Source organism: Mchenga conophoros, linkage group LG23 (genome assembly GCF_057382185.1).
Source record: "Mchenga conophoros isolate Kocher_MC1m ecotype Shallow Benthic linkage group LG23, M_conophoros_male_GT1.1, whole genome shotgun sequence".
In the NCBI taxonomy this organism is placed as follows: domain Eukaryota; kingdom Metazoa; phylum Chordata; class Actinopteri; order Cichliformes; family Cichlidae; genus Mchenga; species Mchenga conophoros.
The window spans coordinates 42614914-42639307 of record NC_140547.1 but is presented as its reverse complement, the minus strand read 5'-3'; the positions used below and the strand labels follow the sequence as shown (position 1 = coordinate 42639307).

Below are 24394 nucleotides of genomic sequence, written 5' to 3'. Positions count from 1 at the left end.
ATCACTCCACCTGTTTATTTCTTAAGAAATTAAGCATCTTTATTAAGCTCTTATTTATACATGTCTACACATTAATAGACACCGTGTGCTCTGAGACATTATAGTCTTCTACTTCTGCTTCCATCGGTTTGCATTTTAAACTCCCAGCCTTTCAGGTTGTTATGAACGGCTTATATTTCTAACATTTTGTGATGTAAAAGTGAACCATGTTTTTTTTTTTTTTTTTTTTTAATTTTCTGTTTGATGGAAGGACTTAAGACACGAGTTATTTAAACAATTCTAAATGACCGTGTGATGGCCATAGTACTTTATGTGGGCCAAATGTGTTAAGGATAATGTTTATCAATGTAAAATTGCAAAGAACCTTTGAATAGATTATAACATTTTGTAAACAGATACCTCAGAAGCTGTACTGGTAGATCTATGTATGTAAGGTAAAACTTTCCACAGTACTTCCACTTAAGTAACTAAACACATAAAGTCACCCTTACCAATAATCCACTGCTCCTTGAAAAAAAGTAGCACAAACAGACAACTGACTGAGCAATGATAAGTAGAGCTACCCGAGGCCGAGACTCAAGCAGAAGAAAATTAAAAGTTGTTGTTTTTGTGGCTCGAAAAATTAAAGAAAGTATGTTTAATAATTCAACAAGACCCGCACCTTCAACACATGTACATTCAAATTTTGGAACAGGCTCAACATTGCTGCTGTTCAATAGTTTTTATCCGTTTGAAAAAGTCATTTTACGGCTTTAATGTTTCCAGCTGATAAGGAGAATGAGTGCGTTTCAAATGTGCGTCCAAAGGCTTTAAACATCTGCTTTGTCTGTAACGACAGTATCAAACTACAGAGCATTGTTTTTACTAAAATTCAACATTTTCCGATGAAAATTTGGCTACTTTTTTTTTCTTTACTGTAACACGCACCTCAATGCCATTTTTAGGATATTCTTGGTGATCACATTTTTTTCATATTTAGGCTTTTGGCACTGAGGGTATCTAATACGCATGTTGTCACTGTGTTTGTACTACCAGCTGTGAGGGCTCTGCTTTTGCTTTGAGCAGTCTGTTTTTATTTTGTCTCGTGAGTGTGTGTGTTTTTCAAACGAGATCCTCGTCAGTTTGATTTTGTTACCACAAACTTTGTGTGAAGTTCACAACAGAGGTAAAGAGATTTAAACACCCCAGTTTAAGGAGGCAGGCAGGGGTTGGACCACCTGCACAGGGCTGGTGAAGCAGAGAGTGTCGGGGGGAGATGTGCAACAGAAGCAGAGGGAACATTTTACTAGATGATAAATGGCAGATTTAGATGATTAAGGATTTGTTGACAAGATTAAAAGACACGTCCGTCAGAGTTCAACAACATTACAGTTTGATTAAATAAAAAAGTTTTTAGACTACACAAGGTTCATTTTCTCCTCTGATAGTAATCATATTAAACATGTCAAGAAAGAAAGAGTATAAAGAAAAATAGTAAATGTGTGTGTCTAATTAAACTCTTCCTGTGAGCCTTACATCATCCTTTAATATGTTTGGTGTTACAAACTTGAAGAAGCACGGAAAAGATCATCAGACATTAATCTAATCAGTTTTCAGCCTTCATTCGTATTGAAAAGTTGAAATCTTCCCTGCTAGACCCAAGTGCAGCGTTTAACACCGTCGGCCAGAACATTTTATTATAGCTATTATTAAATGGAGAGTCCTCTTCACACACTGAGGTTAATTATGAAGCTCCACAGGCTTCTGTGCAAAGACCAGTTCTGTTTACATTATACGTGCTTTAGAAGACATAGCATACCACAGGTCAGCTCAGCAACATTTTGACTTTGGCTTGTTTTTTCTGGTTAATGTTAATTATGTAATTTAGAATTAAAGTTTAGTGTTTTTAGCATTTAGGATGGCCGTGGCGAGTAACTCAAGTGCTGTAAACATTTCATGAAACCTCATCAAAAGTTATCTGAGTTGGAAGGGTGGCTGTTAATAAGCCATTCTTAAGGAAGGGGAACAGAGAAAAATAAGGCTGAGGTGTGCCAAATTACACAAGAAATTGGCTGGAAAAAGAAATCAGCTGTAATATGTCTTATGGAGTAATGAATCCAAATTTGAAATATGCATGGAAGAGGTCCGAAGAGAGATACAACAGTGAATGTCTATAGCCGTCTTTAACACAGCATGGATACTCTACCGTGCTTTGAGGCTGGATTTCAGCCAGTGTTGTTGGAGCTCTTATCCAAATTAATCAAATTATGAATGTAGAAAAGTTCCACCAGATTTTGATCGACCATGTAATACCACGTAGTGTCTGATTGGCTTCAACTTCATTTTTCAGTACGACAATGATCGCAAACATACTGCCAATGTAGTCAAAGTATGCCTGGATGAAACAACGCATCAGTCATGGATTGATCTCTCCAGGGTTCGAACCTCAAGATAATCGAAGCAGTGTGGGATCATCTTGACAGAAAACAAAACAAAAGGCAGCCAGCATCCAAAGAAGAGTCTCGGATGTCTTTCAAGAAGCCTGCAGAACTAAGAAATTACAAGAAAGCTTACCTATTAGAGTTTAAGCTGTGTTGAAGAATGAAAGGCAGCTTTAACTGGACAAAAGGGGGAAAAAAATCCCACATTGACAGCTAACTCAAGAGACAAAAAGCATTAGAACTCAAGTCATTACCTTACTTAAGGATAAATAAGTTAATTAATTACATTAATGCATAAGCAGAAAATAACCTACAGTAACTGCTTTGCGATATGGAAGTGCAAAAGACAACTGAAAGGGAGGATAGTTTCTATATATGTGGTTTCTATTAAGGGACAGAGGAACGATAAGAAATCAAGGACAAGGAGTGTGGTGTAGATAAGTGAGGAAATCCGATCATTACTACAAATTTAGTTGAAATTTAAATATTTTAACTATGGTGCCTCCTGTGAGGGCTGTCTGTTTTCCACATTCTGCAACGGTAAAATACGACTTAGAGGCGGATATTTGTTTTACTTTATGGGCAACAGTTGTTGACAAAACTCGCCTCATGGTTGACTCTGAGAAAAAAACTCTTTCCCACAGAGGGGAATAAACTTATTCGAATATGAGCTTTTTTCCACTAAGACTTGTTTTATGGGGAGATGTACGAAATTATTTACCGGGTTACAAGCAATGATAATATCGGATGTTGACTCCTCAGCGTCATTTTCTATCTATTGAGAAATCCCATTGTAAAAGTAATGAAGAAAAAAACTATTCTGCCGTCTCACTCCTCCTTGACCCGCAGTGTGTGTGTGTGTGTGTGTGTGTGTGTGTGATCGGCGGCGTTGTTTGAACGGAATGCTGACATAATATTCACGGATTCTTCCTCGCGATTGGTAGAACTGTCACAGATATCGACTCCCCTCCCGTTTCTTCTCTCATTTTATCCTAGTCTAGCGAAGCATCTGTTTTTCGCATCTTTCTCTTGACAATACCAATAGTTAGAGAGGTTTTTTTTTTTTTTTTTTTTTATTGCCTTCTTGCGAACGCCGTCTGTTTTCCACATTCTGCAACGGTAAAATATGACTTTGAGACGGATATTTGTTTTACCAAATGGACAATTGCTGTTGACAAAACTCGCCTCATGGTTGACTCTTTCCCACAGAGGGGGGGTGCTTTAATAAACTTATTCGAATATGAGCTTTTTTCCCCGCTAAGACTTGTTTTATGGGGAGATGTAAGAAACCGGGTTACAAGCAAAGATAATATCGGATGTTGACTCCTCAGCGTCATCATTTTCTATCTATTGAGAAAACGTATTGTTAAAGTATTGAAGAAAAAAACTCCTCCTTGGCCCGCGGGGTGTGTGTGTGTGTGTGTGTGTGTGTGTGTGTGTGTGTGTGTGTGTGTGTGTGTGTGTGTGTGCGTGTGGGTGTGTGTGTGTGAAACAAGATCGCCTGTCGCTGGTTTGTTTTTCAGTCTCTCAAAAGGAAAAGTAGTTTTTTACACATAGGCAGCCTGTAGGTTACAAGCGGATAGAAAGTTCTTCTTTTCATCACAAGCTATGGTGTATCTTAAAGGTTTTTTTACAGCGTCTGTATTATAGGAAAATAAAATACTATTGAAATCTCTACAGGAAGTCACTCTTTATTCCCATTACAAACGCCGGTGCAGCTTAAGAAAGTAAAATTACATCCGCTCTGTCCCTCTATACATCACAGAATCATCTGCTGCATCACCGCTGTGCTTAGGGAACATGACGCAACAGGTCTGAAAATGACTAGACACTTCCGGAGTATTTCCGGTAGGGTTATAAGGTCCGGATCGAGATTGAATATGTCATATTCAAAGCCTTCTTCTTTGGGAGAGCAGATCTCATCGGACACAGGAACGCTGCAGAAGGAAAGAATCCATCTTGTGTGTGTGACTTAGGAATTGTGACGGACTCCTCCTCTCTGGTTTTTATTCTCCTCCCTCGCTGCAGTCCCTCCCACTAAAAACTTTTTTTCCCAACAACAGATGGCGCTCTTCCGGGGGTTCACCCCTCCTTTTTCAGGATGCGATTCGACACGGTTAGCAACAGATGGCGCGCTTCCGGGGTTCACCCCCCTTTCTCAGGATATAATTCGTCACGCGGGGGGTTTCCCACCCCCCCTTCTCCGGATACGATTCGTCACGCTCATTACACGCTTCCGGGGGGGAGGGGCGGGAGGTCAAAAGGTCGTGATTAGGGCCATCAATCACTTCGGATCAAATTTTGTCATAAGCTGTATGGGATTATCTCTCTTTGAATTTTAGCAGCAGTCATAAAAAATTATTTGCTAAAAGCATTTTTGCAGCTGAATATTTTAAATTACAGTTAACTTTACTTTTTGGCTGTTTTACCTGTAAGACATTAAAATAACATGCTAAGGTTTAATAGTCTATATGGAATACACTCTGAGGCCTGGGCAGTGTTGTGCTAATAAGAGAAGGTTTGTGTGTGCAGTGAAACAGTAATTTTTTGTATTTCACAATTTATTGATATGTTTGATCCTTTCTGACCTGCGTTAATGAAGCAGTCATTAGAGCACCATGTCCGCTACAATAGTTCTGTAGTTTGATGCTTGAGTCGTTGCAGACTTGTTGAAACTCCCTCACCCGTCAAAGCAGCGTCTTTGTTATTCGAGTCCAGCAGATGGCAGTGTTTCACTGTCATATGACGGCTGTCTGAAGCTTCAATATGATTGTTCGTTTAAATTAGATCGTTTTATACAATAGTTTGTGTTTGCTAGGTTTGCTATGCAACAGTGGGGAGGAAAAACTCCGTTTTAACAGGAATATCTAGACATGAGTGATTACTGCAGTGGGGCACTATCTGTGCTATCTATAAGAAATGTTAGCAACAATAAAACTCTGAGGATCAGGGCTCCATTTCACTCCAGTGTTCAGTGGCATTTTAAAAGAGTGAATACCGACGCTGAATGTCTTTGTAAAGCAAAAGCACTTTGTTAGCCTTTACAGAGCAAAGCTATGGATCAATGTGCAGTGAAGAAAAATCCAGGTGGCCAGTCTGTCCTTTCCTAACCAATCACAGAGCTCCTTACATTGTTGCGCTGGAGAATAACTAAATATAATATAAAGATGATATTGAAAATAATCTTTTGTAGAGTCACTACTTAGTGGGCAGAGGACAGTTATCACTTTGCTGGATGCTTTAAAGTCGCATGTTCTGTATTTGCAGATTAACAGGATATTAACAGATTAACAGCTTTCATTAGACTTCATATGATAATCAACAGTGAAGTGTTTCTCTTTCAGTGTTTATTCTTGCTCATTGAATGGTCTCTGTTCAGATAATATGCTGCACTCATCTCATGTTTCTTTAAATACGGCATCACTTGTCCAGCTGTCAAACTCTGAAAGAGTTACAGTTTCACCACTGAGCACTTTGAATGGTTATTCTTTTATTTAAAAGCACTTATTCTAGCTGCATCATCAATACGACAAAAACTGTGACTTTAGCAAAAGTTTATCTAAAAATATTTAGGGGGAAATGTTCCTACACCCCTCATGTAAACGTTACACCTCCAAAAGGGAGAAATAATCAGAATAAGGCGTAATCATTGTCTTGATAATAATGACCATGAAAATGAAACTAGGCCTACCTTTAGTTCAGCACACTCAGTGTTGCATAAAGACATGCGAACATGCCATCATCCATTCTGGAGCCTACTTTTAAAAAGAGCGAGCTGTTTATTCTGGCTGAGTAGCAAACAGAACCAACCATGACAACCTAAACTGGGAAAACACTTGGAAACCTTGAACACTGGGAATATGGAGACACAGGGGGTAGGTGAACAGGCACTCTGACAAAGGACAGAGGAAAACAGAGACAATATATATAAGACAAGAAGTAACACAGACACCCTTTTCGGTGACAAAAAAGAGAAAATATCCAGTGAAAGGCAGTTCTCTTGGAAAAACTGCCTTATTGATGTCAACGGTCAGAGAAAAATGTCTGATAGGAAGGCAACCGTAGCTCATACAACCATTTGTTGCAACCAAAGAATGCAGAAGAGCGTTTTGGTCAGCTAAGAACAGGAAATTGAAGCTACAGTTCTCAAAATTTGACATGAGAAGATTGGATAAATGTTGCCTGGTCTGATGAGTCTTGATTTCTGCTCTGACATGCAGATGGTCGGGTCAGAATTTGGCATAAATAGCATGAAAGGATGGATCCATGCTGCCTTATGTCAGCTGTGCAGACTAGTGGTGGTGGTGTCACTGTGGGGGGGAGGGGCGGTATTTTTTTGCTGAAACGTTACATAGTGAGTGTGTGTGTGTGTGTGTGTGTGTGTGTGTGTGTGTGTGTGTGTGAGTGAGAGAGAGAGAGAGAGAGAGAGAGAGAACAACTTGAAACAAACTGCAGCAATAAGGGCAAACTAGTGCACAGTTATGTTTACGTGAGCGTTATTTTGTATGCATTTGTACAGTTCCATAACTGTGAGAATACATTGATAGCATTTAACTCTAGTAACAGGCATTTGTACCAGTAAGCATGAAAAAGTAGGGAAAAGAACTAGTATGTAAGCACTGACTAGTACTGTAAAGTATATGTGTATATAGGTCAATCGTGGCTCAAGAGTTCGCAGTTCATCCTGTAATTGGAAGGTTGCCAGATTGAGCCCCGCCTCCGACAGTCTCGGTCGTTGTGTCCCGGGGCAAGACACTTCACCCGTTGCCTACTGGTGGTGGTCAGAGGGCCCGGTGGCGCCAGTGTCCGGCAGCCTCGCCTCTGTCAGTGCGCCCCAGGGCAGCTGTGGCTACAATGTAGCTGCCATCACCAGTGTGTGAATGTGTGAATGACTGAATGTAGTGTAAAGCTCTTTGGGGTCCTTGGGCACTAAGTAAAGCGCTGTACAAGTACAGGCCATTTACTGTGCATGTGTTTATGCTCAAGTGTATGAATAAATTAGTCAGTTTTAAACAGTTGCAATTTAAACAGTAGAAGAGTGGCACTATATTTATATATTTATAAAGAATTTCAAACAACAATTAATTGATGCTCAAAGCAGGTTTATTTAATTAATATCCAGATTTCCAATTAGTTCCGAATTGATTCAGCAGCAAATCACATCACCAGTCACTTCAAGGCTGTATGTATTATTGTAAGGTAGACCCTACAATAATACATACAGAGAACCCAACAATCATATGACCCCCTATGAGCAAGCACTTTGGCGACAGTGGGAAGGAAAAACTCCCTTTTTACAGGAAGAAACCTCCGGCAGAACCAGGCTCAGGTCGGGGCGGCCATCTGCTGCGACCGGTTGGGGTGAGAGACTGAAGACGTTTGTTGTAGGTCTGATTGAAGGACTGATGTGATGGTAAGTTGTCTGCTGCTCCGCTTTGAATATTGAGAGATTAGTTGATGGATTTCAAGCCAAATTGTGCCCAAGTTTAAGACCACATTCATTGCTTTTTTTTGTTGATGTTATTGTTTTGGGCTTTTTTTCCACAAGAATTTCTAGCTCCCCTAGAATTCTGGCCACCCAAACGATGATTGCTGCTGAGAGAACACAAGGTTTTGTCCCCCTGTACTATTCATGTCAGTGCAGGGGGTTCTCCTTGAGAGGCCAGGGTGGAAAAAGGGATGCTTCAGAACCTCCGAGGGTGTTATGCGCTGATTTGCATCCAAGGCCAACATTTCTTTGATTAGCCTTACAAATAATGTTTGGCCATTTTCCGGTCCTCGCCTAACTTTCAGCAGTTTTTCGAGGTCATCGAGACACTTAAGTTTTATATATCGAGTTTCCTTTGATCGATAATGTGTCTCGTATTGAAATTGTTCTTGGGTCTTAAATGTCCAGCGCTGTTTGTTGTAGTTATCCTCGATGAAGTAGCAGTCAGTGTACAAGCCAGACTCTAGGAGATGATCTGGTAGCTGACCCTGGGTTTCAATTATGAATTTTAAAACATCATAATCGTCTTCCCCAGGATAGAGAGGCACCCCTGTAGCAAGCTCCACAGCTACCAGCCCCAGAGACCACATGTCGATTGCTTCGTCGTATGGAATGCCAAGCATAACCTCAGGTGCACAATAACCAATTGTCCCCACACGGTCACCAGGAATCACTGCAGAAGCAGGACATGCGAGGCCAAAGTCTATGAGTTTGACTTTGACGGGAGACTCACTGTGGTTCAGCACCATGATGTTTCCAGGTTTGAGGTCAGCATGCACTATTCCCACAGAACCCAGGTGGAACAGAGCATTTGCGAGCTGATGCAAAATTGGCCTGAGTTCTCTCATTGGGAGACCTCGGTTATTCCGGTCCCCAATGTAGTCCCACAGGCTTTGGTCAAGCAATTCGAAATTCAGGCAAATGCGCTGTCCATCGAGGAAATAGTCGTTCCATTCCACAATGTTGCACCTGTCTGGATCCAAGCGTCGTAGCTGCTCCAGGATGAAAATTTCCAGTTTTGCCTGGAGCAGAATTTCAGGGTCGCTCTTGTTGACTTTAATAGCAACGGTTTTGTTGTTTTTTGTATCGCGACATCTGGTTACCAAACCAAAGCCTCCTTCTCCAAGGAAAGCCTCTACCACGTGGTGATCTCCTAAAATGGTCCCTTCCGTTATTTGAAGATCATCTTCAGAGGCAGATGGGTTGGCTGAGGTGTTGATGTCTCCTTTTTGAGGAAATTCAACTGAGTTTTGGAAACTGCAGCTGAATTTTTGCAATCCATGACTTTTCCAGCTTGAAGGCTGCTGAGAGAGCACAAGGAGTTCTCCCCCTGTACTATTCATGTCAGTGCAGGGGGTTCTCCTTGAGAGGCCAGGGTTGAAAAAGGGATGCTTCAGAACCTCCGAGGGTGTTATGCGCTGATTTGCATCCAAGGCCAACATTTCTTTGATTAGCCTTACAAATAATGTTTGGCCATTTTCCGGTCCTCGCCTAACTTTCAGCAGTTGTTCGAGATCATCGAGACACTTAAGTTTTATCGATCGAGTTTCCTTGGATCGATAATGTGTCTCGTATTGAAATTGTTCTGGGGTCTTAAATGTCCAGCGCTGTTCCTTGTGGTTATCCTCGATGAAATAGCTGTCAGTGTACAAGCCAGACTCTAGGAGATGATCTGGTAGCTGACCCTGGGTTTCAATTATGAATTTCAAAACGTCATAATCGTCTTCCCCAGGATAGAGAGGCACCCCTGTAGCAAGCTCCACAGCTACCAGCCCTAGAGACCACATGTCAATTGCTTCATCATATGGAGTGCCAAGCATAATCTCAGGTGCACAATAACCAATTGTCCCCACACAGTCACCAGGAATCACTGCAGAGGTGTTACATGCGATGCCAAAGTCTATAAGTTTGACTCTGACTTGAGACTCACTGCGGTTCACAACCATGATGTTGACAGGTTTGAGGTCAGCATGCACTATTCCCACAGAACCCAGGTGGAATAGAGCATTTGCGAGCTGATTCAAAATTGGCCTGATTTCTCTCATTGGGAGACCTCGGTTATTCCGGTCCCCTATGTAGTCTGACAGGCTTTGGTCGAGGAGTTCAAAATTCAGGCAAATGCGCTCTCCATCGAGGAAATAGCCGTTCCATTCGACGATGTTGCACCTGTCTGGATCCAAGCGTCGTAGCTGCTCCAGGATGAAAATTTCCAGTTTTGCCTGGAGCAGAATTTCAGGGTCGCTCTTGTTGACTTTAACAGCAACAGTTTTGTTGTTTTTTGTATCGCGACATCTGGTTACAACACCAAAGCTTCCTTCTCCAAGAAAAGCCTCCACCATGTGGTGATCTCCCAAAATGGTCCCTTTAGATATTCCAAGCTCATCTGAGCCGAAGGATGGGTTGGCTGACATGGTGTAATGTGTCTGTTTGCGCTGTGAATTGGTGAGAAACAAAACTGAACTTGTTTTGGTTTCTCTCGTAAATTGCTCTCAAAGCTTCTCAAAAGGGTTTTAGTTGCTGCAGGTCAACGTCCGTTAAGCATAAAGTAACAGGTGAGCGCTTCTATTTATAGGTTTTGGATCAAAGCAAAGTTATGACGTCAGAAAGGATCAAAGCAAAGTTATCACGTCACAAGCGATCGAAGCGATTCTAATATGTGCGCATGCGCACATATGAGAAGCGATCGAAGCGATTCTAATATGTGCGCATGCGCACATATGAGAAGCGATCGAAGGGATTCTAATATGTGCGCATGCGCACACACGTGCTTGTTTGTGTAATATTGTTCACACTAAACTTGACCCTAATCAATTTAATATCAGTCAATCAAAGAAAATGTTAGTTTTGGAAAATTTTAAAATGACATAACTGACAGTTAAAACATTTTTTGTTCATGTATTTGTATTTGTATTGTCTTCGGAATTTTTTTTTGCATACCATGTCAAGCTTTTCTGTATATAGTCATGTCGTAGATTTCGGAGCAAACAAGAAATTGAATTGGATTTTAATATTGCAGTGCTTGGATTTCGGATTTGGTGCTTAAAACTTCTTGAAACTGTAACCGTATTTCATTCACCACAAAGAACTATCTGATTGAATAGTTTTCTTATCAGATAGAGAAATAAAACGAGTCGCAAAGTCTAAAAGCAACATTTGTCTGCCTGGGCTGTACCTCTGCACGTTAGTCTGTTTCAATGTGTGACCCCCCACCCCCTCCCTGATCAGTCGGGGGTGAGTGCGCTAATGTGCCTGGAGGCCGTTTTAATGAGTGTTTGCTGGAAAACGAAAAATACAAGAAGGATTTGTACGTTTTCACAACGGGGGAGTTTGCGTAAGTACTAGTAAATAATTTTCTCGAGTGTGTACGTTACACATGTTATTTGTTTAAAATTGGTATTATTATTTTGCTAGCTAGCAAACTCGCGGGATAAAGGATTGAAGTGCACTCAGTGCGATACAATACGGTGGCGCTATTCTAACAGTTAGTTATTGCAGGGTAACTTGTAGAATATGCTGTGAATTGAACCAAGATTACACAGCAGTAGCAGTAATACGAGTTACTTCCCTCAAGTGAAAGCGTTAAACGTTAGCCCGATGCTTAACTAGCCAACGTCAGGCTTTCTGATTGAAGGCTAAAAGCGACGTTGTCACCAAGTAAACAGAATATTGATGATATTTTTGTGTATCGCTGCAGCCTTTTCAAGTATTAACCTGGTGTCTTTGGGAACAGCTTAGGGGGAAATGACGGTAATATGACTGAACCATATGGGAAGAAAGAATAGGCACTTTTTTGTGCTAGCGAAGTTTCCTCGCTTTCATTCAAAATCTGTTTATCATTAAACAATTGAAACATAATGGCTTCGAGCTGACATTGAGGCCTGTGGGGCACTATCAGCCACTGAGACAGTAGACAAGTGACTATTTCACACTTTAAGGCTGCCTGTTTATTTAAGGGAGATGAACAGTACATTCTAACTGTACATAATAATATCAATGATGATAGATTAAATAAATGGGTTTTTGAAAGACGCTTGTGCATTTTTAAAGTCTAAAGTGTTGAATTGATCTGAGTATGTCATGTGTTCAAAGCCTCTCCCAGTCAGTGCTGTTCTCTATGCCTGTCTTACTCTACATGATGTTATTAGCACAAACACTTTAAAGGTGATAATTAGGTCTACAACAATAACACAGACTGCAATGTAGTTAAGCGTCTTACAGTTAGTTTTGAATGAATGAACTTAAAAAACAACACAAGCAAAGATCTGTCTCCTCCTGTTTTTTGTGTCACATAAGAAAGAAGCATCAATATCTGATGAGAAGACTTATTCATTTGGCCTTTCACGTGGTCTTACTCAGGTGATGCGAAGTGAAATATGCATCCTTTTTATGGTAATGTGCTGGAAAATGTTGAAAATGGACATTAAACGTGCTTACAAAGTGCTTGAATTTGACCCTGAAAGGTGTATGAAGCCAGAAAAAGTCACACTTGGAGTAAAAACCTCTCATAGCAAGTTAATCATATTCAATTGATTTGATGCTTTCAGCACAAAATTTAGCCACACAGTCAGGACAGCGTCTGCTTTACCTTCATCGGTAAACGTGTTTATGCAGTACATAGTAACAGTGTGGCTGAGTCCTCTGGTTCAAATCAGTTCCAGTACATTTGGAGATGTAAGTCTTAACCTTTCACATGCATCGGGAAGGAAAAAACATTTAATCTTCACAGTACTGCCGAAGTGCAGCGATACATTGTGAAGTGCACATTTGCATTTGTCATACAGTACCGAGCAAAAGTCTTGAACCACCCCCTTATTTTTTCGTGTTTTGCCAGGTCAGTCTGTGTTAACGGTGTTATTAACTGCATTCTTCAACTAAAGAAGTGAGAACAAATGATGTGGGCTTTTGTTTTTTTGCAATAGGCTGCAAGTAAATGTGTACAGATACAATTTAAAATTGGTTCTTTGTTAAGTTTTCTGGTCCTTTCCGTGACTTAGGTGTCTGACAAAAAGTGGTCAAATACAAGCCCTGGATTAAAAATCAGAAACACTTTAAAAAGCCTGGAGAGCTATTCCTTAATACCACTTTAAAGATTACAGGGAAGTCCGGATCCCTGGAAGCAAATGAGGGATGGCTCAAGACTTTTGCACAGTGCTGTACATGTCATGTTCCCTGTTTTATAGCTCAGCTCAAACTGACACGTTCTCACTAACTGCTTCTCATTTTCTCCACAGTAAACTTTGACCACTTCCAGATACTGCGGGCCATCGGGAAAGGAAGCTTTGGAAAGGTAATGCAGCCTCCATTTTTCACGCCACTTGTATATTGTTTGCCCTTAATTACCCACCACGGTCGTCATCTCTAAAGAATCAGTGCAAGCGAAGCGAAATGTGCTGGGATTACACTTTAGTTCTCGTGTGCTGCTGTTATTTAATAACAGTTATAAATGCAGCTGATGTAATTATTTCTATAAAGTCAGTTAGAGGAGAGCCGATTTCTATTTCATCTCACTCAATCTAGGTGGGAATTTTGACCCCACGTCTCAATTTAATTACACAGCAGCAAAATTCTGCGGCTCTATTTGTCATCGTGCTCAACGGTTGGGCTGAAGGCAGGAGGAGAACTTAGTGTGTGTGTGATACACAATTGGGGCTGCAGAGATTGGAATAGTTTACCTTCATTTTAAATATCACTGCCCTGTGCACATTGTTGGCTTTAAAATTCAAACTTAAAGAGTTTGTAAGTAAACTGGCTGAGATGAGACAGACGATGCACCGGGTCCTCGTCTGAGTGCTGGCTTTCAGTTGTGCTGTTTCTCTTGCCCAGCCATGCACACAGACACTGTGCTACACTTACACAGTGAGACAGATGCTCACAGAGACGTCCAGATACATTTTGTCCTTGCTGGAGGTCATCTTGTGTTTTTTGGCCCACTGTGGCGTCACACCGAGCACCTGCTGTTTTTTGAACACTTTAACAGCACCAGTCTTTAGCTTCCTGTTGAACACACTTAAGTGGGGGAGGTGTTATTATTAGTGGTAAATGATTTGTGTATTTGTTGGACGCACCTCAGAGCAACAGGAAACATGACACGACACACTCCAGTAACCTGCAGTCTTTACAGTGAGGACACACAAACATTAACCCTCTGCTCCTTACAGAAACTCTCTAAATCCTGTAAGTTTCTTGACTGCCACTTGGAAAGTTGAAACTTCAGCTCCCTCCACAGATTTTCTACAGTACTGATGTCTGGAGACTGACTAGACCACTCCGTGATCTTATAGCACTTCTCCATTAGTACATACTCAGATCAGCTTGCTGTGACTCATTTTCCATTACAATCAAGTACCACCTAATGTGCGTGGGGTCATTACAGCAAAGCGGCCCGATGTCCATGTTGTCATTTATGAGCAACACGAATGCCACAACAAAGGAAGACGTCGCAGCGATGATGTATCTGTGGCTTTTTGTCACACTTGGAAACCACGGTGTTGTGCAGCTATTTGCCTTGTTGCAGGGTTTTAAAAAAACTGCAGTTTTGATTTTAGTGAAAGACACCGTCTCATGACTCATTGAGTGCCGCGACTGACAAGCCAATCCGTGGCCTGCAGTCTGACGATGTCACATTTCCTGACTGCTTGGAACCCCGACTAAGTCGTCCTGTAGCCCACATCATAATGTTTCCATCTCTCTGCTTGACTGCAGGGATGCTATGTTTTGCATCACACTCCTATTTCAAAAGGTCAGTTAAAGCCACATAATTTCGTTTCATCTCCCCACAGCACTTTCTCCAAAGTCTTCCCTGAATCATTTAGATGTTCACTGGCACTTGAGATGGGCCTATACATGTTTCTCCTTGAACAGGTAGCTACCCTATGTTAGCCTAGCTTTCTATCACTGATGCTCTGTGTGTATGCTGCTGCCTCTCGTCTCGTGTTACTTAAAAAATTAATCCCACAGCTTCAATAACCGTATCTAAAAATCTCTCATTGAAAGTTACGGTTGAAGGTTTGGAAACATTTTGGGGTAGCCAGTGTTAAATAGAGACAGTGCCACATTCTTTATCTAGTCATTGTAATGAAAGAAGCACATTAAAAACTATATGAGAGTTTGCTTTTAACAAGCATGTAATGACTCTACTTAAAAACTGAAAGTAGCATTTTGTGGATGTTTTCCCTGCTGCCCGATCCCATCAGTCTCTTAAAGCATCATTTTTTATGCGCCCTGGTGTGACAGAGGTTTCATGGCGCTACAGGTTACCTGAGCACATCAGGTATATTACGGTTGAAAACAAGTGCCCGGCCTTCCAGTGGGTGGTCGACCCCTCGTGCACAGCTCAGGAGTCTAAACGACCCAGCAGTTATGGACATGTGTGTTTTTGGTGTGCTGTCCCTCGTTCTCCCTGCTTGCAGGTATATCTGTGTGTGTGTGTGTGTGTGTGTGTGTGTGTGTGTGTGTGTGTGTGTGTGTGTGTGTGTGTGTGTGTGTGTGTGTGTGTGTGTGTGTGTGTGGATGCCGGCGTTTCTGAGAGCACCTGTTTACAGGCACCTTCAGGCCTGGTGGGTGTGGCCCTGCCAGGTGGTTGGCCACACCTGAAGACCATCACACAGCTGATCAAGCCTTGTCGGAGGAGCTACTTAAGAATGCGGTGGCGCTCTCTCTGACGCTGGATCATTGCGTGACTTCACGTTAGTCTCTCGGCCAGTCAGTACGGATAGTCTGCCGCATTGTATGTGTCTTACGGCTGCCTGTTTGTTATCTCCCCAGGAGAAGCGTGGAGACGAGAGGGCAGCGAGCACGGGGTGCTCAGACACTGAGGAGCGGAAACAAGGAACACTAGCACTGGGAAGAGGACATTTCACGGGAGTCGGGAACGCACTGCGGATTTATTGTTATTTTCCATTCACTGTAAATAAACGCACTGCTTGCATTCAGAGCTCCGTGCCTGGCTCCTCCTTCCTCACATCCCCACGGTTGACGCTGGACAACCGTGACAAATAGCTGTTCTTAGATTCATTATTAGTTCAACATTGACAAATAGTAGTTGACTAATATCAGGAGCCAAAAAGAAAACAAAAAACAAACTAAATAAATATTTCAGACGCTGAAAATAAATTATTACGGTCGTTTAAATTTGCTGTCAGCAAGTTAGGTCTAATACATGTAGTCAATCTAATGAATCAATATTACATGTAAAAAGTACAGAACTGAAAATGAAACTAAAATATAACGGTAAATGAACTGGTTCTTGTATAAAACCTTTCTACTCTCTACAACTTGCCTCATTCATGCACTCACTTTTTTCTATGCTTTTTCTCTGTAAGTGCTTTCTATCTAACATTAATACGCATTCATCCTCCCGATGGATGCATCGGAGAGCAACTTGGGGTTAGCATCTTGCCCAAGGATATTTGGCATGCAGGCTGGAGCAGAGGGGCATTGAACCAGCAACTTTCTGATTAGTAGGTTTCCTGCTCTACCTGAGCTACAGACACCCCAATTTGTGGTGCTCTGGAAACAACACGTTCTCATCCCAACAGGTAACGATGCTATGTGACAAATCATCGGTATGTGTAAATGTGTTTTTTATTCTGATCATGAATCGCTTTGTAAAACAAGACCTGATAGGGTTAAGGTTAAAGTTATGGTTAGAGTTAATGTTAGGGATAGGGCTGGAATGGACGGCTGGAGCCTCTCCTCCAAGTGTGTGTTACTGCCGCCATCAGCATTCTGTTGTATGCTTTTCTCTGTAAGCGCTTCGAGCCTGTACTTTTTTGCTTTAGCTGAGTAATGAAGTTGAATCAGTACTTTAACTTTCACTGGAACAATAGTATTTTTACTTCTACTTAAGAATGTCTGATCTTTTGCCAACTCTGGCTGTCTCTCAGTCTTGGAATACCCACTTGTTGTCCAGCGGTGTCCTGGGAATATGGGAACTAGACAGACTGGGGAAACAATGGGAGGAGACACAAAGATGGAATCACTTTTACCATCTTTGATGTATTTGCTGGTCGTCTTATTTCTTCTATTTTGCAAGCACAGTGTTGCAATCATTGTCTTTGTGGTACAATGACACAGGTAGAATGCAGGTGTTTTCATGTAACACGATGCCAGAAAGATGAGTAATGTGTTTTGAAGAGAAGATAAAACATCATGTTTGAACAAAGATAAGCAGCAGACACGTCTGTGTGTGAGTTATTCAGGTTCAGTAAGAAGGTAATATGTCTGCAGAATTTGTAATTCTTATGAAGATATTGCTTGTACAATGAATAAAATCCCTTTAACTTCTTCTGGAGAGTGTCTTTATATATTTAGTCATTTTGGGGCGATCCTTTATTTAGTACTAACTCTAGTCGGGGATATATATCAGAGTTTACTTTCAGATATGAGCATTGTGTTTCCTGTGGATGAATGAATGAATTATTTATTTATGTATTTTTTGAAAGACTGGCTCATGTAAAATCTCTGAAAGTATGACACAGCTCTCCTGTTACACTTTATGGACTCCTGAGCTTCACCATGAGGGCCTGTCTTTATTCACTGAAATCCACTTTTATAATGAATTCACAGTAATCGCTGACACCTTCAGAGCATTACATTCATTAAAGACGTCTTCTACACCTACTCTTCCAGACGACCGACACATACTTCAACCACTGCAGGTTAACCAGCCACTCATCAGTAAAGCAAAAACTAAATGTAAATGTCCTCATGTGGAAAAGACTGAAACACAACTCCCACATATCACTAATGTAACAGATCCATTTAGGGAGAGTGAGAACACTAGGCTGGATGTGTTTTAATGCAGGAACATTCATCATGTCTTGAGTTCAACAAATCATTTACATTGAATATGTGAGCTGGATGGTTACACGATACAATGTGATTGTCAACAATAACTGCAATGAACGCTGGTTTGAGGGCGGAGTCAAGGAGGCCATTTACGTGAAAAGGGAAAGACCCTCTCTGAATCAAGGAGGGGGCCTAAGGGTACATCTGTCACCATCTTACAATGCTGTGATTGCAGCCGTTCTCCAACTCTCTGTGAATGGTACTCAAGACCATTGATCAGTGGTTGTTGATCAATGGTCATGAGAATTTGCATAATCATGATTAAGGAACTGACCTCCCAGCCCATTGTTCCTTCAGTCGGCTGGTTTCTCTGACTGAAAACGCTACGTCCAGAAGAACAGGATCAACTTTTGGAGATTTACTTCCCTGGATGATTGAGCACGCATCAAGACCTTTAATCAGGCCAACAAATATCTTGTACTCAATTTTAGCAGCAGCCATTGTGACACTGATGATAAAACTTGTGTAAAAGTGCGAAGCTGTAAAAAAGTAATTATAAAAAAGCATTTTTGTAGCTGAATGTTACTGGATAGCTGTTTCATCTGTAACACATCAAAATAACCTGCTAAGGTTTAATAGGCTATAAGGAACACACTCACTTCCTGAGCCCTGGGCAATAAGAGACGTTTTGTGTTTTATAATTTATTGATATGTTTGATCCTTTCTGACCTGCGTTAATGAAGCAGTCATTAGAGCACCATGTCCGCTATAATAGTTCTGTAGTTTGATGCTTGAGTCGTTGCAGACTTGTTGAAACTCCCTCACCCGTCAAAGCAGCGTCTTTGTTATTGGAGTCCAGCAGATGGCAGTGTTTCACTGTCTGACGGCTGTCTGAAGCTTCAGCTGGTTTATCCGTTTGCTATGTTTGCCATGTTACAGTGGGGAGGAAAAACTCCGTTTTAACAGGAATATCTAGACATGAGTGATTACTGCAGTGGGGCACTATCTGTGCTATCTATAAGAAATGTTAGCAACAATAAAACTCTGAGGATCAGGGCTCCATTTCACTCCAGTGTTCAGTGGCATTTTAAAAGAGTGAATACCGACGCTGAATGTCTTTGTAAAGCAAAAGCACTTTGTTAGCCTTTACAGAGCAAAGCTATGGATCAATGTGCAGTGAAGAAAAATCCAGGTGGCCAGTCTGTCCTTTCCTAACCAATCACAGAGCTCCTTACATTGTTGCGCTGGAGAATAACTAAATATAATATAAAGATGATATTGAAAATAATCTTTTGTAGAGTCACTACTTAGTGGGCAGAGGACAGTTATCACTTTGCTGGATGCTTTAAAGTCGCATGTTCTGTATTTGCAGATTAACAGGATATTAACAGATTAACAGCTTTCATTAGACTTCATATGATAATCAACAGTGAAGTGTTTCTCTTTCAGTGTTTATTCTTGCTCATTGAATGATCTCTGTTCAGATAATATGCTGCACTCATCTCATGTTTCTTTAAATACGGCATCACTTGTCCAGCTGTCAAACTCTGAAAGAGTTACAGTTTCACCACTGAGCACTTTGAATGGTTATTCTTTTATTTAAAAGCACTTATTCTAGCTGCATCATCAATACGACAAAAACTGTGACTTTAGCAAAAGTTTATCTAAAAATATTTAGGGGGAAATGTTCCTACACCCCTCATGTAAACGTTACACCTCCAAAAGGGAGAAATAATCAGAATAAGGCGTAATCATTGTCTTGATAATAATGACCATGAAAATGAAACTAGGCCTACCTTTAGTTCAGCACACTCAGTGTTGCATAAAGACATGCGAACATGCCATCATCCATTCTGGAGCCTACTTTTAAAAAGAGCGAGCTGTTTATTCTGGCTGAGTAGCAAACAGAACCAACCATGACAACCTAAACTGGGAAAACACTTGGAAACCTTGAACACTGGGAATATGGAGACACAGGGGGTAGGTGAACAGGCACTCTGACAAAGGACAGAGGAAAACAGAGACAATATATATAAGACAAGAAGTAACACAGACACCCTTTTCGGTGACAAAAAAGAGAAAATATCCAGTGAAAGGCAGTTCTCTTGGAAAAACTGCCTTATTGATGTCAACGGTCAGAGAAAAATGTCTGATAGGAAGGCAACCGTAGCTCATACAACCATTTGTTGCAACCAAAGAATGCAGAAGAGCGTTTTGGTCAGCTAAGAACAGGAAATTGAAGCTACAGTTCTCAAAATTTGACATGAGAAGATTGGATAAATGTTGCCTGGTCTGATGAGTCTTGATTTCTGCTCTGACATGCAGATGGTCGGGTCAGAATTTGGCATAAATAGCATGAAAGGATGGATCCATGCTGCCTTATGTCAGCTGTGCAGACTAGTGGTGGTGGTGTCACTGTGGGGGGAAGGGGCGGTATTTTCTTGCTGAAACGTTACATAGTGAGTGTGTGTGTGTGTGTGTGTGTGTGTGAGTGTGTGTGTGTGTGTGTGTGAGTGAGAGAGAGAGAGAGAGAGAGAGAGAGAACAACTTGAAACAAACTGCAGCAATAAGGGCAAACTAGTGCACAGTTATGTTTACGTGAGCGTTATTTTGTATGCATTTGTACAGTTCCATAACTGTGAGAATACATTGATAGCATTTAACTCTAGTAACAGGCATTTGTACCAGTAAGCATGAAAAAGTAGGGAAAAGAACTAGTATGTAAGCACTGACTAGTACTGTAAAGTATATGTGTATATAGGTCAATCGTGGCTCAAGAGTTCGCAGTTCATCCTGTAATTGGAAGGTTGCCAGATTGAGCCCCGCCTCCGACAGTCTCGGTCGTTGTGTCCCGGGGCAAGACACTTCACCCGTTGCCTACTGGTGGTGGTCAGAGGGCCCGGTGGCGCCAGTGTCCGGCAGCCTCGCCTCTGTCAGTGCGCCCCAGGGCAGCTGTGGCTACAATGTAGCTGCCATCACCAGTGTGTGAATGTGTGAATGACTGAATGTAGTGTAAAGCTCTTTGGGGTCCTTGGGGACTAAGTAAAGCGCTGTACAAGTACAGGCCATTTACTGTGCATGTGTTTATGCTCAAGTGTATGAATAAATTAGTCAGTTTGAAACAGTTGCAATTTAAACAGTAGAAGAGTGGCACTATATTTATATATTTATAAAGAATTTCAAACAACAATTAATTGATGCTCAAAGCAGGTTTATTTAATTAATATCCAGATTTCCAATTAGTTCCGAATTCATTCAGCAGCAAATTACATCACCAGTCACTTCAAGGCTGTATGTATTATTGTAAGGTAGACCCTACAATAATACATACAGAGAACCCAACAATTATATGACCCCCTATGAGCAAGCACTTTGGCGACAGTGGGAAGGAAAAACTCCCTTTTTACAGGAAGAAACCTCCGGCAGAACCAGGCTCAGGTCGGGGCGGCCATCTGCTGCGACCGGTTGGGGTGAGAGACTGAAGACGTTTGTTGTAGGTCTGATTGAAGGACTGATGTGATGGTAAGTTGTCTGCTGCTCCGCTTTGAATATTGAGAGATTAGTTGATGGATTTCAAGCCAAATTGTGCCCAAGTTTAAGACCACATTCATTGCTTTTTTTTGTTGATGTTATTGTTTTGGGCTTTTTTTCCACAAGAATTTCTAGCTCCCCTAGAATTCTGGCCACCCAAACGATGATTGCTGCTGAGAGAACACAAGGTTTTGTCCCCCTGTACTATTCATGTCAGTGCAGGGGGTTCTCCTTGAGAGGCCAGGGTGGAAAAAGGGATACTTCAGAACCTCCGAGGGTGTTATGCGCAGATTTGCATCCAAGGCCAACATTTCTTTGATTAGCCTTACAAATAATGTTTGGCCATTTTCCGGTCCTCGCCTAACTTTCAGCAGTTTTTCGAGGTCATCGAGACACTTAAGTTTTATATATCGAGTTTCCTTTGATCGATAATGTGTCTCATATTGAAATTGTTCTTGGGTCTTAAATGTCCAGCGCTGTTTGTTGTAGTTATCCTCGATGAAGTAGCAGTCAGTGTACAAGCCAGACTCTAGGAGATGATCTGGTAGCTGACCCTGGGTTTCAATTATGAATTTTAAAACATCATAATCGTCTTCCCCAGGATAGAGAGGCACCCCTGTAGCAAGCTCCACAGCTACCAGCCCCAGAGACCACATGTCGATTGCTTCGTCGTATGGAATGCCAAGCATAACCTCAGGTGCACAATAACCAATTGTCCCCACACGGTCACCAGGAATCACTGCAGAAGCAGGACATGAGAGGCCAAAGTCTATGAGTTTGACTTTGACGGGAGACTCACTGTGGTTCAGCACCATGATGTTTCCAGGTTTGAGGTCAGCATGCACTATTCCCACAGAACCCAGGTGGAACAGAGCATTTGCGAGCTGATGCAAAATTGGCCTGAGTTCTCTCATTGGGAGACCTCGGTTATTCCGGTCCCCAATGTAGTCCCACAGGCTTTGGTCGAGCAATTCGAAATTCAAGCAAATGCGCTGTCCATCGAGGAAATAGTCGTTCCATTCCACAATGTTGCACCTGTCTGGATCCAAGCGTCGTAGCTGCTCCAGGATGAAAATTTCCAGTTTTGCCTGGAGCAGAATTTCAGGGTCGCTCTTGTTGACTTTAATAGCAACGGTTTTGTTGTTTTTTGTATCGCGACATCTGGTTACTAAACCAAAGCCTCCTTCTCCAAGGAAGGCCTCTACCACGTGGTGATCTCCTAAAATGGTCCCTTCCGTTATTTGAAGATCATCTTCAGAGGCAGATGGGTTGGCTGAGGTGTTGATGTCTCCTTTTTGAGGAAATTCAACTGAGTTTTGGAAACTGCAGCTGAATTTTTGCAATCCATGACTTTTCCAGCTTGAAGGCTGCTGAGAGAGCACAAGGAGTTCTCCCCCTGTACTATTCATGTCAGTGCAGGGGGTTCTCCTTGAGAGGCCAGGGTGGAAAAAGGGATGCTTCAGAACCTCTGAGGGTGTTATGCGCTGATTTGCATCCAAGGCCAACATTTCTTTGATTAGCCTTACAAATAATGTTTGGCCATTTTCCGGTCCTCGCCTAACTTTCAGCAGTTTTTCGAGGTCATCGAGACACTTAAGTTTTATCGATCGAGTTTCCTTGGATCGATAATCTGTCTCGTATTGAAATTGTTCTGGGGTCTTAAATGTCCAGCGCTGTTCCTTGTGGTTATCCTCGATGAAATAGCTGTCAGTGTACAAGCCAGACTCTAGGAGATGATCTGGTAGCTGACCCTGGGTTTCAATTATGAATTTCAAAACATCATAATCGTCTTCCCCAGGATAGAGAGGCACCCCTGTAGCAAGCTCCACAGCTACCAGCCCCAGAGACCACATGTCAATTGCTTCATCATATGGAGTGCCAAGCATAATCTCAGGTGCACAATAACCAATTGTCCCCACACAGTCACCAGGAATCACTGCAGAGGTGTTACATGCGATGCCAAAGTCTATAAGTTTGACTCTGACTTGAGACTCACTGCGGTTCACAACCATGATGTTGACAGGTTTGAGGTCAGCATGCACTATTCCCACAGAACCCAGGTGGAATAGAGCATTTGCGAGCTGATGCAAAATTGGCCTGATTTCTCTCATTGGGAGACCTTGGTTATTCCGGTCCCCTATGTAGTCTGACAGGCTTTGGTCGAGGAGTTCAAAATTCAAGCAAATGCGCTCTCCATCGAGGAAATAGCCGTTCCATTCCACAATGTTGCACCTGTCTGGATCCAAGCGTCGTAGCTGCTCCAGGATGAAAATTTCCAGTTTTGCCTGGAGCAGAATTTCAGGGTCGCTTTTGTTGACTTTAACAGCAACAGTTTTGTTGTTTTTTGTATCGCGACATTTCGTTACGACACCAAAGCTTCCTTCTCCAAGGAAAGCCTCCACCATGTGGTGATCTCCCAAAATGGTCCCTTTAGATATTCCAAGCTCATCTGAGCCGAAGGATGGGTTGGCTGACATGGTGTAATGTGTCTGTTTGCGCTGTGAATTGGTGAGAAACAAAACTGAACTTGTTTTGGTTTCTCTTGTAAATTGCTCTCAAATCTTCTCAAAAGGGTTTTAGTTGCTGCAGGTCAACGTCCGTTAAGCATAAAGTAACAGGTGAGCGCTCCTATTTATAGGTTTTGGAATCAAAGCAAAGTTATGACATCAGAAAGGATCACAGCAAAGTTATCACGTCACAAGCGATCGAAGCGATTCTAATATGTGCGCATGCGCACATATGAGAAGCGATGGAAGGGTTCTAATATGTGCGCATGCGCACATATTAGAAGCGATGGAATGGATTCTAATATGTGCGCATGCGCATACACGTGCTTGTTTGTGTAATATTGTTCACACTAAACTTGACCCTAATCAATTTAATATCAGTCAATCAAAGAAAATGTTAGTTTTGGAAAATTTTAAAATTACATAACTGACAGTTAAAACATTTTTTGTTCATGTATTTGTATTGTCTTCGGGGTTTTTTTTTGCATACCACGTCAAGCTTTTCTGTATATAGTCATGTCGTAGATTTCGGAGCAAACAAGAAATTGAATTGGATTTTAATATTGCAGTGCTTGGATTTCGGATTTGGTGCTTAAAACTTCTTGAAACTGTAACCGTATTTCATTCACCACAAAGAACTATCTGATTGAATAGTTTTC

The 24394-nt window shown here is 41.7% G+C and overlaps 1 protein-coding gene across 1 annotated transcript; it reads right to left on the bottom strand.

Annotated features, from left to right (window-relative positions):
* Nucleotides 1-7516: 7516 nt before the first annotated feature.
* LOC146547948 (uncharacterized) lies at nt 7517-23804 on the bottom strand. Its single transcript, XM_085265009.1, has 2 exons — nt 21391-23804; nt 7517-10383 (listed from the first exon to the last, which is right to left on the bottom strand). Exons 1-2 carry the CDS (start codon nt 23703-23705, stop codon nt 7983-7985), a joined length of 4716 nt encoding a protein of 1571 aa, XP_085121135.1. The 5' UTR covers nt 23706-23804; the 3' UTR covers nt 7517-7982.
* Between the last annotated feature and the right edge of the window lie 590 nt (nt 23805-24394).